This window comes from Lachnellula hyalina, assembly GCF_007821495.1.
Source record: "Lachnellula hyalina strain CBS 185.66 chromosome Unknown contig00074, whole genome shotgun sequence".
Classification (NCBI taxonomy): Eukaryota; Fungi; Ascomycota; class Leotiomycetes; order Helotiales; family Lachnaceae; genus Lachnellula; species Lachnellula hyalina.
In genome coordinates, this window is record NW_022157188.1 from 58,182 (window position 1) to 71,164 (window position 12,983).

The following is a 12,983-nucleotide window of genomic DNA, read 5'->3' on the forward strand; positions in this document are numbered from 1 at the left end:
ACAGTATAAATTGCGATCTACAGCGTACCATCGTGGAGCGCAGGCGCCACAAAGCTTGAATATAAAGCCGAGTAGTAACGTGTACAATAAATCTCTAGGGCTAGGGTACCAATATCCGGGAGCATCTCGCCATGATCCCGAAGACTGGATGTCTAAGGGTGTCTGTTGGCAAAGACTATATGATATCCTTTTCCCCCACCAAGATCAGATTTCCCCCTTTCTGCTAGTAAGCTGCTGAATTATCCTCACCAACCCACCAACAAAACAAACATCAACCTCCATCATGAAGCTCAGCACTCCCTCTCTCCTCTCAGCCCTCACAGCCACAGCCTCCGCCCACGGCGGCGTCCTCTCCTACAACATCGCCGGAACAACCTACGCCGGCTTCGTTCCCTACAACAGCCCGACCGGCCAATCAACCATCCAGCGCGAATGGGACTCCTACAACCCCATCACCGACCCAACGCTGAGCACCATGGCCTGCAACGCCGTCGGCACGGCCGCAAACCTCACCGCCACCGTCGCAGCAGGCTCCACCATCATCGCGTACTGGAACGACCCCTGGCCCCACACCATAGGCCCCATGGTAACCTGGATGGCCTCCTGCGATGGGGATTGCAAGACCTTCACCCCGAGCGGAGACGTCTGGTTTAAAATCGACCAAGCGGGTCTGCTTTCCGGGGATCTTCCCACAGGCCTCTGGGGATCCGGGAAAATGGTTGCGCAGAACAGCACCTGGACCTCGATCATCCCCGCGAGTTTGAAGGCGGGGAACTATCTCCTGCGCCACGAGACTATCGCCATGCATACGAGCAATGCCCCGCAATGGTACCCGGAGTGCGCGCAGTTGGTCGTGACGGGCACTGGGACTGGGGTGCCGGGAGCGGCGTACCTGGCTGCTATTCCGGGCGTTTATCTGATGAGTGATCCGGAGGTTGATATTGATGTTTATAGTCAGCCGGGGGTTACGAATTATACGGTTCCGGGTCCGGCTGTTTGGACTGGGTGAGATGGAGGGACGTGGGGAGTTTGCGATTTTGTGGGCGGAGGACGAGGGGGGTGGTTGAGGCTGGGGAGATGGTGGAGATGGTGAAGATGGTGATGGAATGAATGACTTTGTGTGTATTAGGACGTCGACACGACACTTTATGTATATAGGCTTGGAATTAAGCAGGTAGGAGGGTAGTGGAGTGCATTCCCATTCTCAAATTCAAATGAATGGAAACATGAAGCATTCAATGGCACGCTCTCTGAATCGTACTAAAGCTCTAGATGTAGGCTTGGATGCAATTATTTGATATAGTTTACTCGTAAAGACCGTTCAATCATACCCCATACATCCAATGTACATTACAAACAATGACTACCACCCATGTGTGCAAAACAAATGAGAGACGTTAGTTAATCCACACACATTATCGATTCCTCAAACATCAACCACCATTTCCTCATCCCCTTCCTCCTCCAAGAACCCCAAGCCACTATCATACCGTCTCCGCTTCTTGCCACTCTTCCTCGCCAACTCTCCATCGAAGAATCCCCCGCTTCTGACCACCGACCGAGAGGATTCTTCAGCGACAGGACTACTACTCTCACAAGAAGGCTCAGGCCCTTGCACAGAAACATCTCCATTGACATACCCCAGCCCAGTTTCCAAGGCACGGGTCAATTGATCGCGCATAGCCTGCACGACTAACAATCCGCGGGTCTTCTCGCCCGAGACTTGAGCGTTCAATTCCCTATTCTGGTTTCTGAGCTCGAGAATGGTAGCATGGGCAGTCTTTAGCGCGTTGTTAACCCGTTCGACTTCCTCTCGTAGCTCGGATACTCGGGCGTCACGAAGAGCAAGAGCGTCGCCGTGTTCTCTCTCACGCTCTAGGCCAGAGCTCTGGAGTTGCTCGATCATGGAATCTCTATTGGAGATCTCAGTGTCTTTGGTGGTCGAGAGGGCGGAGAGCTGGCTTTGGACGGCGGATGCTGATTCTAGGGCGGCGGTGAGGCGGCGTTCGAGTTCCATGATTATCATGTCTTTTCCTTCTTCGCAAGCACGCGTTGTGTCATGCTTGAGGATCTCGTGCTGGAGTTTCTCTTGCATGTCGTTCACTTGGCCTCTGAATTGGGCCTCGTTATTCCGTCCTTCCTTCTCCACTCGTTCGATTAGATTCTCTAATCCTGTCACTTCTGCTCGGTACCCTTCCAAAGCTGACTGCAGTCTCTGGTTGCTGACTTCTTTCTCCTCCATTTCTTCTCTCAGGGCCCCAACAACAGTGTTCGCGAGGTACAGCTCCTTCTGCAGACCATCCGTGACATTGACACGAGTGTTGAGTTGCTGTCTGAGAGATATTTCTTGAGAATGATATTCGTCAATGCTAGCGTCCTGGACCTTTACCTTCTCAAGCAAGACTTTGGTTCGTGATACAAGCATATCAAGCAACTTGTCATTCTCAAAGCCTTCAACGACTTCACCTGGAGTGAGGTACTCGAGATCCAGCCGTGCTTGCCGGAATTGCGTTGCAATAAGCTCGAGTGTCTCTTCGGGGCCAGATGAGGAAAAGCCTAGACCGGTGATCTCAACTGTAAGAGCAGAGAATGCGTTCTCTTTCTCCAACGCGTGAGATTGAGCGATGGCTAGCTGGGTGAGCACACTGTCTAGTGCGACGTCAATAGAAGTGTGATCATGGGACTCGTCAATGGGGATGAATTGGGAAAGCTTCTCAGTGAGACGCGATTGATTGTCGTCCTTGAAAGCGATGGTGGAAGTAAGTTTCGACACCTCGGAGTTCAGCGATTCAAGTTGGATTTTGAGAGCATCTTTCTCTGGGTCGGGAATAGGAAGGCATGCTTGGATGCCGGAGGACACCGATTTGCAAGGCGTGGACGGCATTGTGGATGGGGGTGATGGGAATGAGGTATTTAATCGTGTCGGGGTCGTTTCCATCTCAGTATTGTCATGGAAGTCATCATCATAGTTCGTTATCATATTATCATCATCGTCAAAGTCGAAAGGATCTTGGGCTGCCATTGTCCAGTCCGTATCTTCCGCGGGCTCGCTGTCTTTCCGTTGAAGCTCAGCTTTTAGGTCGACTATCACTTGTTCCAGCTCTTGGATCTTGGTGCTTTGAGTCGAGTTCGAAGTGGCCGAGATTCCAGACTCTCCCTCGAGCTGGCTTGCAATATCCAGTTCATCTCTGATGCTCTGAACCTCGAAATCCTTGGCTGCTAATTCCTCTCTGAGCCTTCCAACCTCCGTTCTCCGCTTCTTTTCTTCCTTTTTCTTATCCCACTCAATGGTGTTTATTTCTTCGCTTAGTCTGTTCCGTCTCAACCTCCTCTTCACCCTCCCTTCGAGCACTTGTCGCAGAGGTGCGAATTGCAGTGTTCCCGAGATTGGAGCTGCATTGTATTCGGATCGATTTGACAGCACGGCTGGTGTAGAGTGCCGGCGTTTCGAGGCAGGAGTGGAGAGAGATGTCCGTCGAATAAATGGAGTGAGGCCTGAAGCTGATGCTGATTCTGATTCGGAATCGAGGAGAATTGGTCCTGGATCAGAGAAGCGGACGCGTTTCTTTGCTCGTTTGGGGGTTGCTGGCGGAGTGAAATTTCCAAGGACTACTTGTAGCTTTCCTCTGTTTTGAGGATTCGATGCCGATTGTGTATTGAGACTTAGTCTTGTGCTGCTTCGTCTTTTTCTGCGGACTGCTAGAGGTTGTTCGTCGTCGACAATGATTGTCGAGTCGTTTTCGAGGTCGGCCATTGTATGGCGGGGGATTGCGGCGGCAATGCAGTAATAGACGTATTTTTCCACTCACACTCGTACAATTTCAGAAGAGAGTTGCAAATTGCAGAAAGAGTTTTCGATTGAAGATCAAATAAAAAGCCAGGACGCGAGATGAGGAATTAAAAACAGGTTCAATGCTCAGATTAAAGTAAACAGGGGTTCACGTTGTTTACTTACTTCCCAACGCGGTTACGCGACTTCTACGGCGACCTGGTCCATCCAGGGGCCGTGGTCACCAATCCTCGACAGAAAAGTCAACCGGTTGGCTGAGGAGACGACAACAAACATGAGTCACCAGTGGAGATCATTACTTGTCCAAAGAGGGTAAAGTATCTTTTTTCACTTCATCTCTCTCACTCTCTCTCTCTCACACACAGTTATTCAATTTCACTCGTTGCTAAATGTCAACATTGCCCCTCGGGTAGTCCCTGCCCCCCTATTCGGGAATGCCTCGGTCAATAAAAACATACTCTACAAAGAGAGCTTTTTAAATTCAGCCTCAGTAAAATCCCAGAGTTCCTTTGCCAGCTCCAAATCGTGAGCATATTTTGATCCAGTAACTTCTTGCCCAACTGGATTATAATATTTCCCAGATTCTGCTTCCTCCGCTGTAGCAGCCCAAAGCTGATTGAGGGTTCCCTCATGAACGTCAAGCGTAATAATCTTCGTCCACTGTTGTCATAGTGCGTCAGCATATATATGTTCTAAAAGAAATCGGTGCATTTGGACATCACCGACCTTTACAAAAGTGACAATCGGAGCAACAAGTGGGTAAGAAGCGTTCAGCCCTCGACTTAGGCCAGTGTTCACACTACCCGGATGGAGGGAAATACAACGTATGTCAGGGTACCGACGAGCAAGCTCATTTGAATACAAGATATTCGCGAGTTTTGACTGGCCGTACAGTTCCCGTGTTGACAGATTCCTTTGTTCAGAGTGCACATTTCCTAGGTCCAAACCTCCTTCGGGAGCCCACTTGTGAGCAGAGGAACTGAGCGTGATGATACGCACATCGGCTCCCGGGTGCTCCTTGGCCGTGGCTTGTAGCTTTGGAAGCAGAAGTTTGGTGAGAAGAGCATGGCCGATGTGGTTTGTGCCGAATTGGATCTCAAAACCATCCATCGTGGTATTGGGCGGGGTCATCATAATGCCCGCGTTATTCATGAGGATATCGAGACGGTCAACACTAGCATTGACAAGCTTTGCAGCCTTGCTGATTGATGCGTAAGATGACAGATCTAGTTGCAAGAAAACAATCTTTACTCCAGGTACAATAGCCTTTACTTCTTCGACTGCTGTTTGGCCCGTCTCTGCGGACCTTGCCGCAAGGAATATCTGACTTGGGTTGTGCTTCGCCAGCTGAAGCACTGACTCTTTTCCAAGACCCGAATTTCCTATTTTTAGTTTCTTATCAGCAATAGTTTTTTAGATGAGATTTTTTTAATTTTACCTCCAGTAACCAAAATGACTTTACCCGAGAGATCAGGGATATCGTTCTCAGGCCGGAACCCATTATTAACAAATCCTAAAAATTGCATCTCAATTTGTCTTTGCGTGGTAAATCGGGGGTTTATTTTCCAATAGCATTCTAAATTGAAGGCACTTCCTGTGTTTATTAATGCTGAGCTTTCTACTGTCCAGATGACCTGATTTCCATCAGCCGATATATTAATATGGTGTGTTTCCCCGCACGTTGATAACGTTTCGACCCCCTGTCTCATATGTTTCGGTTCATTCGTGAATCTGACAATATCCTAGTTTATTTATAAATCTAGCTAGTTTATTCGTGAATCCACGCTAAGGTTCAGATTCACGTATAAACTAATTTGTTCATAAATCTGGTCGGTTTATGCGTGAATGCGCTGAGATTCATAAATAAACTAGGTCACTTGTAAATATAACTAAGATTTATGAATAAATTAGTTTATATGTGAATCCAACTAATATTCATATATAAACTAGTTTATTTACAAATCATAAATCATTTAAAATAAGGATATACTCTATATTCTTGCCAGCAGTATTAGCTCTAGCTCTCCCTTTAGTTTACCTGCAAAGTGAACTCTCGCTTACTTTAGTCATATTTATAAGTAAACTGGATTTATAAGTAGACTAGTTTATTTAAAACTAATATTAATATTCACGAGTGGACTAGGGTATACGTGAATCTATACTAAGATTCATGAATAACTAGGAGATTCATGAATCGCTTATACGAATGAATCGGAACACATATAATGTAGTCTTTGCATGTTTCAAAGTTTCTAGGGCACCTTGTTCTAGCACACAATCAACGCTCAACTATAAATTTCATCTATTTTGATAAACAATATATGATCTCAAGGACGAGTTTCACTAATTAATTGTTAAGTATCTTTCTCCTCAATACCTCCTTTGTATTTCAGCCTTCAGCTCTAGCTCGCTCCTCCATACTACTTATCTTTACCATGCATTACCACGTGCTTTGTACTCCTGCATTACTTTCTCATCCGAAGCAAAGTGACTACCTTTGCCATTGTTGCACCTGTATCCGCCCTCCACTTTAGCAAATTCGAACCCGTTCTTGCAATGTCCAACACTTGCAACAACATTAGCCAAAATATCATTCTCCACCTGCTGCCCAACTATGTAAGATGATGGGGGTTGAGTCTTTGGGTCGGGCGGCTCCGGTGTGGGTTCTGGCTCTGGTTCAACAACTTGAGCGACTGGTTCTTCGACCGGAACAGGCGGTGCTGCTTCCTCATCTGGATCCCCTCGAGTCACTGGCGGGGTTTCTTGTTCAGCGGGAGGGGAGCGAGGAGTAGGGAGCTCCGGCTTCAACTTTTTCGTAAGCTGCACCACAAAATCTTTCGTTATCTGCTGCGCCGTTTCGAATGCCATCTCACGCAGTACCAGATTGAGTTCGTAAGGCTGCACCTCGGACAGAGGCTTTACTGATAGAGCGCGTTCGATTTCCTGTCGTTGAGCGGATTGTTGGAGAGTTCCTAGGCCAGTGGCAAGGAGCAGCGAGAATTTGTCCAGGAGGCTGCTGGACGTGGACATGGGCGTGATGATGTGGAGGCCCACGGGGACTTGGATGTTGAAGGTGTGGTAGTTGGCGGCGTCCATGATGAATTAGGCTTTGAGAACGTGTAAAAGGGGGCGTCGGAAAGACAAGATTGGCCGCTAGATATGGTTGTTCTCAAGGACAAGTCACTTTATAAGTTATATTCAGGTGAGTTGCGACGAGATACCGTATTGCAAGGAGAGTTGCCCTTAGATATGCTCGAGCGAGAGTAGATCACAACTCTCTGTGGTCAAAACAGACTTACTCAATATCGGTTCTAGAATGCTGGCACTTTATTGTTACCTCAAAGGATAAAGCTGATTTGTGGATCAATATTGGTTTTCCACGCTCTACTTTCTAAACTTCGTAATCATAATACCGGCATTTCTCATGATACGTACAGGACTTGCCTGCAAGTTGCTTGAAAGATCTCATACCTTGGATATTGTGTCTATATGGGGAGGGTTGCAGAGTATAATTCCAGCTGAACAATGTTGTAGTGCAGACGAAAGGTGGGGTAGCTCTGCCTGACGTGGTTGCAGGCTGGCTGAGGCTGATACCTTATACCCTGGGCCGAAGATCCTATAAGTTGGCGATTCGTATCAATAGAAGGGAAAGTATGTATCACAGCAGAACGCATTAAACTATTCGTTCTCTGCAACATTAAAACTGCAGAGGAAAACAGGGGGTTCGGGTTATTACTACTGAGTAATCGCCGGAAACCATCTCCGGAAAGTCGGCTTTTACGTAGAGGATATCACAGTAGCATTTCGAATTATTGTCTGGTGACTGCATTATGCTTCATGCAATAGACGGCGAAGGTAATACTGGAAATCAGCAGCGGCACTGGATCACAGTGAACCACGTTGATACAACGGAACACGGTAGTAGGATGTTGATGAACTATATGCATGCGGCTATAGTTGTCACAGGTCGGGGCCTAACACTCTGTACGTGAGCGGTCTGATGAGATTGCAGGGAGGAAATGATCACAGTTTTCTCGGTGGAGATGCTTGTCGAACATACATCGTTAATAAATAAGCCAAGGTGATGCCGAGGAGCTAACCCGACATATAATTTAATACAGAGTACTTGTCAATAACAACGTAGCATAGGCAGTTTATATCGGTTGCTAAATTAAAGGTGCTATATACTATAGTATATGTTGATTCAGGGCAGGTACGATATATGGATATATCGAGAATTAATAAACAAAATGTACCGGATGAAGTCGGGCCAAATGAAGCTTTATATTCATGAAATTCGAATCCAACAAAAAGTCCGACTCATGATATCAATAAGACTATGACATATAGAGCATCTACATGCAATTTCTTGTCCCACATCTTCAAATCACCAACCAAAAGCAGATTTATAGTACTCCACACAATACAATATAGAAGTCGAGTCTTCAAGGAGTCAAACATCCTTTTCATATCAACTAGAGCGACCACTATTCTGCCACACGATTGCTTTCCGGAGGTCGGCATTCGGATTGGTTATGTGACTGCGCTCAAATGGATAAGTGCCTACTGCATGGTATGCCTGAGAGATATTCGAGGTATAATATTTCAGCATCTCCCTGAGCCATGCTCTATTCTCTTTAACATCATCTTCCTCCTTGGAGCTCGAATCTGGAACACCTAGAAACCATAGTCTTAGCTGAGGAGATCCACAGTACTGGAGAAGCTCATTTACCGCTGATGAACCTGAAGTCCCATTGCTGTTGAGCTGACCCAAGACTATAATAACCACCATCGGCAATGCTGCCAGTACTGCCTGTGCTTTGAAGAGCAATTGGTGATCCGCTCTGGATATATGTGGTCAAAACCCTAGAAAATGAAATGAAGTAAGTCAGATCCAAGATACCGCGTTTCACCAGGAGGATAACATGCTCACCAGGCTATGTCCTTTTTCAATATCCACCACTGTTTTTGGTCGTCCCGGCTGAGTGGCCGCAGAGTAATCGTAAGTCCCCCGGAGGCTTGAAGTGCAAGAGCAATTTGAAACTTCTCATTATAAATCAGATGAGCGTTGTTGCCGACAGATTCCACACGGAAGACCATATTGCTCGAGGTTCCAAGGAATGTGACACGGTTGGCGGATTTCTGTACCGTAGCTCTTCCACTAGTTGTATCACAGATCAAAGATACATAACCACTGGTCGAGCCGCTGAACATGAAGTAATAACCATCTTGAATATCCATCTTGTAGTATCCGTTGCGTTTGAGTCACTGAAGTTACCGTGGCGATCGACGCGATAGTGGAAACTTCTCGTTTTTAACAGTGAAAGGATGCTACCCGTACCTCACTTCTTTCAATGATAGAAGGTGACGAATATTTGGTGTACTTCCTTCCTAACGCAATGTTGCAATCTGATGTATCGATTTGTAAGACTATGCTGCCGTCGTCAAATAGGAGGAGATGATAAGTTTGCAATATGCACCTACACGTAGTTACTTCGTGATTTATCGCAGAATATCTACTTTGTATGACCAATCATCTTCGTATTACTTACTATTCAGGACTGACTATGCAATTTGAAAGAATGGTTCGACAAACAGTCGGTAGCCAGATTCGTAAAGATCGGCGCAATGACACGAAAGCAATGTGACCCTGATTACAGATCGCTAAGACTTGCAGCTAGCTGAGTCTTGCATATAGCTGGGTCTTGACAAATCGGTCATCCTAATGTCGTCTCGAAGGCTGCAAAGGAGTAGATGCGAGCCTCGCCATATTAAAGTGGCTGCCTGATAGCTATCCTCAACCTAGAAAGTATAGCAGATGTAACTGTTTCCCCCTAGCCTTCCGGTGCGTGTTTTAGGCAGGTTCGAAATCAATTATATTCAAAAAAGCAGCCCTCTACGCAGATTAAAAAATCTCTCGGCAGTGAATCACCCTACTTCTCTCTTACTCACTTATGTTTGTGCAGAGGAGATCTTGCGATTTAAAATTAATATAACCTACTTCTTGCGTGCAGCAACCTCACGAGCAGATTACTATGTCCAGAATTGAAAATGGATTATACTTCATCGCGGCAGACCTTGGTGTCACCCAATTACTCGAGCCAGCCAATTCTATAGCCACCATCTCCACGGCAGATGACATTCCAGACCTTCTAGCTCATCTGAACACACCCGACTCGAGCGTCTGGAAGCTGGAGATGGTTCCTTAGGGGAGCAGGAGAAGCAACTTCTTTTCGATTACCAACGGGGATTCCGTTTCCCTGGCCCTTAATGAGACAACTGGGGGTGTTTATCTCGATGATATTAACAAGTCTGATGATCGTCAGTTATGGGATCTTAGATCAACGGGATTTATCTCGTTTAGGGCGAAGTATCCTTACCTGTATCTTGTTTCTATCCTTTTTCTGATAATTTGGTAGTGCCGGTCTTCGTATCAAAATACGAAATAAATATGATCCTAGCATCTCCTTGGACATTAGTTCCTCCAACTCAGCAGCAACGGGTAAGCGAAACCCAATGCCAGCTCGCGAGTGGGGTTTGATAAATTTAATAACATCAGGTACGTTCAACGTTGCGACTCTCTTAAACAATGCCTGATCTTACTATAGTAGATGCAAGCCCTAGCAATACGAGTTTGGAAGACATCAAGGAGAACCGTGACTGGCTCCGGGACATGTTATGGTATTTTACACAGCGTTATGGTCGAGCAAGCACTAGCGTCGGGTACTATCCTTTGAAGACGGCCATACCAACTACCCTAATACATGGCTTTTTGGTTCACGTTTTCTTCATTCTTGACTAGGGCCTTAGGCCGGGTTATTAAAGTTCATATCTGGTATGCTTAGGTTGCCTTGATTTGGAAGTCTTAATTTCTTTAGTAGTCGAGAATCACGAAAGCTTTCATCCATAGATATGGCAATTTTATATCGGTTATCCTCCTTTCTGGCTCGGGCTACCTCCCTTTCGGACTTAGAATACCTAACGTAAGATTTTATCTTAAACTTGCATCCTGTTATCAATAAGTCCGGTAAAAAACGATATTATTTGTATACTTTTCAGCGGTAATCCGGATTACTTTATTGAATGCCTGCCAAATTGTATAGATAAAGGACATGAGCTGAAGTATCTAGTCATAGTATAAGAAGCCGCGAGCAAAAGTTATACGGAAAGTTGTAAGCGGCGGGGCAGTTTAAGAGGAAAGCCAAGCTAGCGGCACTAAAGGCTAAGATTGTTTCAGTTTAGTTCCATTTTGCTCTTGTTATTCTCTTAAATTAAAATATGATAAAGGTGGAAAAGCAAGAAGTTTCATTAAGGAATATAACAATAACTTTTATTTATTATTTGCTTCATCCCTTATTTTATATAAAAATTGAGGAATATCTTCCCATTTTACATTTGGTAAGATCTTTCCGAACGGGAATCCTCTCTTATCTAGTTCCTTAAACACATCTCTACACCATCTCTCCTCTCTATCTTCTCCGAGCTCCGAAAAGGCATGCATAGCAATTCGTAAAGAGAAGAATGCATTTTGAGGACCTATGGTTTGGGTTTCTGGAGATAGAAGGTAGGGGATGGATCGTGCAATGAGCATCGCTGTTGTGTGTATTTCCGACTGAAGGTGGACTTGGGGACATTGATGTAAAGAAGTTGAAGGATATGGTATAGAAGTAAGGGTGTTGTAGATTAAAAGAAGAGCTGCCCAGTAGAAGAGATGCATACGTGCGGTTTCGAAGGTTGGAAAGTTAAGGGATGAGTCGGTCAATGGCCGCAAGTCGGATAGCGTTGCGGAGGCGATTGTCTTCGGTGATGTCTCGGAATGTAGTGGCGTGGTTGATGAGTCCACAAGGTTAATATACCAAGTACGAAGCTGACGTTCGATAGCCCAACATCTCTCACGTAGAGATTCCATCTCCGTCAGCGAGGATAGTATCGCATCCATTGAGATAGCAAGTTCTGTTCGTTCAATAAGACTAGGCATTCGAGCCATAATATCGAGAAGATGGTGGAAGTCAGATTTTGGAAACCTTTGCCATGGGATAGTCAGCCATTCCTCATCTCCAAGGTAGCTTGATTTTCGTGTTGCCAAAGCATAAATAATCTACAATCAATCAGACAAGTTAAGAGAAAGACCAAGGGAAATATACTCCTGTGGGCCTGAAACCGAGGAAAAGTCGATGGCTCGATTCAGAGACATGCAGTTCAGGACCACGCAGTTGAAAAAGTTTCGAGATTCCGTTGACATGACTTATCCATCCCCGCACATTCGAGCCGGATGTTTCGAGTACCTAGTCTGCATATCAGAATGGACAGCTCAAGGAAGTGAGATGGATGAAAGATTTGACTAACCTCAAAGACCAATAGTGTCATGCAACTCGCGAGTGTTTGCTCTTCAAAAATAAGATCATCGCTCGACAGTATCGCTTGGATCCCTTCTAGCGCTTGTCCATAGACAGCCATACCCTCATTTTGCAGCTCCATGTTCTGATGCTTCCTTCCTAGTCGGACTAGGCTCAAGGCTGTTATTGCGAGGGGTAGGGAGGTATTGTTTCCGACATTACCAGTATTATGAACAGTTTGGAGCCAAGATACTGGGGGTTCCTGCTTAGCCTTTCCGCCTTGGGGGATGTAGTCAGATAAGAAGTGATCGAAGAGCTGAGATAAAGAGGTTGATACTCTTTCAGACTGCTCTAGGATTAACGATTTGGTTTTCACGTTTCTCACCCATTGCTTTAAATGGAGCTCGCTATGGTCATATTCGATGAAAGACGGTTCCGTGATAGGATTCAATGGTTGCTTCCTCGCAATTAAGGTACCGCTATCCAATGCACTTAAGTTTTTGAAGTGCCTGTTTCGTTGATATCCAGTACATTGTCGTTTAGATTTCGTACACTGGCCACAAGAGGGCCTTACTTGATCACACTACATCCGGGTTCCCATTTAATAACTTCCCGGCGAAGCATTAGTGGTGTCTACATACCTTGACTCTCCGTTTTCGACAAGTGTTGCATCCTTGTGATTTCCCAGCTACGCCTACCATGTTTTCATTGCTACGAGTCTCGTGATAATTGTGAGAGAATATGGCAGCTGTCGAAAGATATTGCCTTTCTGAGTGATGACAGGAGGAAGATGTTGAGATCGAAGTAGATATATACACCGTTAGCCTTGCGTACAAACTAGTCTCAGTTAGGAGACA

At 45.7% G+C, this 12,983-nt stretch overlaps 4 protein-coding genes across 4 annotated transcripts; 1 reads left to right on the plus strand and 3 right to left on the minus strand.

Annotated features, from left to right (window-relative positions):
• Positions 1-283: 283 nt before the first annotated feature.
• On the plus strand, positions 284-1,186 carry cel1 (Cellulose-growth-specific protein; the record flags this gene model as incomplete). Its single annotated transcript, XM_031149883.1, has 2 exons — positions 284-1,005; positions 1,159-1,186. The coding sequence occupies 2 exons, from the start codon at positions 284-286 to the stop codon at positions 1,184-1,186; spliced, it is 750 nt and encodes a 249-aa protein (XP_031005038.1).
• Positions 1,187-1,426: 240 nt separating this feature from the next.
• LHYA1_G004932 (uncharacterized protein) lies at positions 1,427-3,754 on the minus strand (the record flags this gene model as incomplete). The annotated part of the gene is made up of 1 exon (XM_031149884.1): positions 1,427-3,754. One exon carries the CDS (start codon positions 3,752-3,754, stop codon positions 1,427-1,429), a length of 2,328 nt encoding a protein of 775 aa, XP_031005039.1.
• A 495-nt stretch (positions 3,755-4,249) lies between these two features.
• LHYA1_G004933 (putative oxidoreductase) lies at positions 4,250-5,316 on the minus strand (the record flags this gene model as incomplete). The annotated part of the gene is made up of 3 exons (XM_031149885.1): positions 4,250-4,450; positions 4,517-5,172; positions 5,229-5,316. 3 exons carry the CDS (start codon positions 5,314-5,316, stop codon positions 4,250-4,252), a joined length of 945 nt encoding a protein of 314 aa, XP_031005040.1.
• A 5,804-nt stretch (positions 5,317-11,120) lies between these two features.
• On the minus strand, positions 11,121-12,827 carry LHYA1_G004934 (Uncharacterized protein; the record flags this gene model as incomplete). The annotated part of the gene is made up of 4 exons (XM_031149886.1): positions 11,121-11,888; positions 11,935-12,075; positions 12,137-12,709; positions 12,768-12,827. 4 exons carry the CDS (start codon positions 12,825-12,827, stop codon positions 11,121-11,123), a joined length of 1,542 nt encoding a protein of 513 aa, XP_031005033.1.
• Positions 12,828-12,983: the final 156 nt, after the last annotated feature.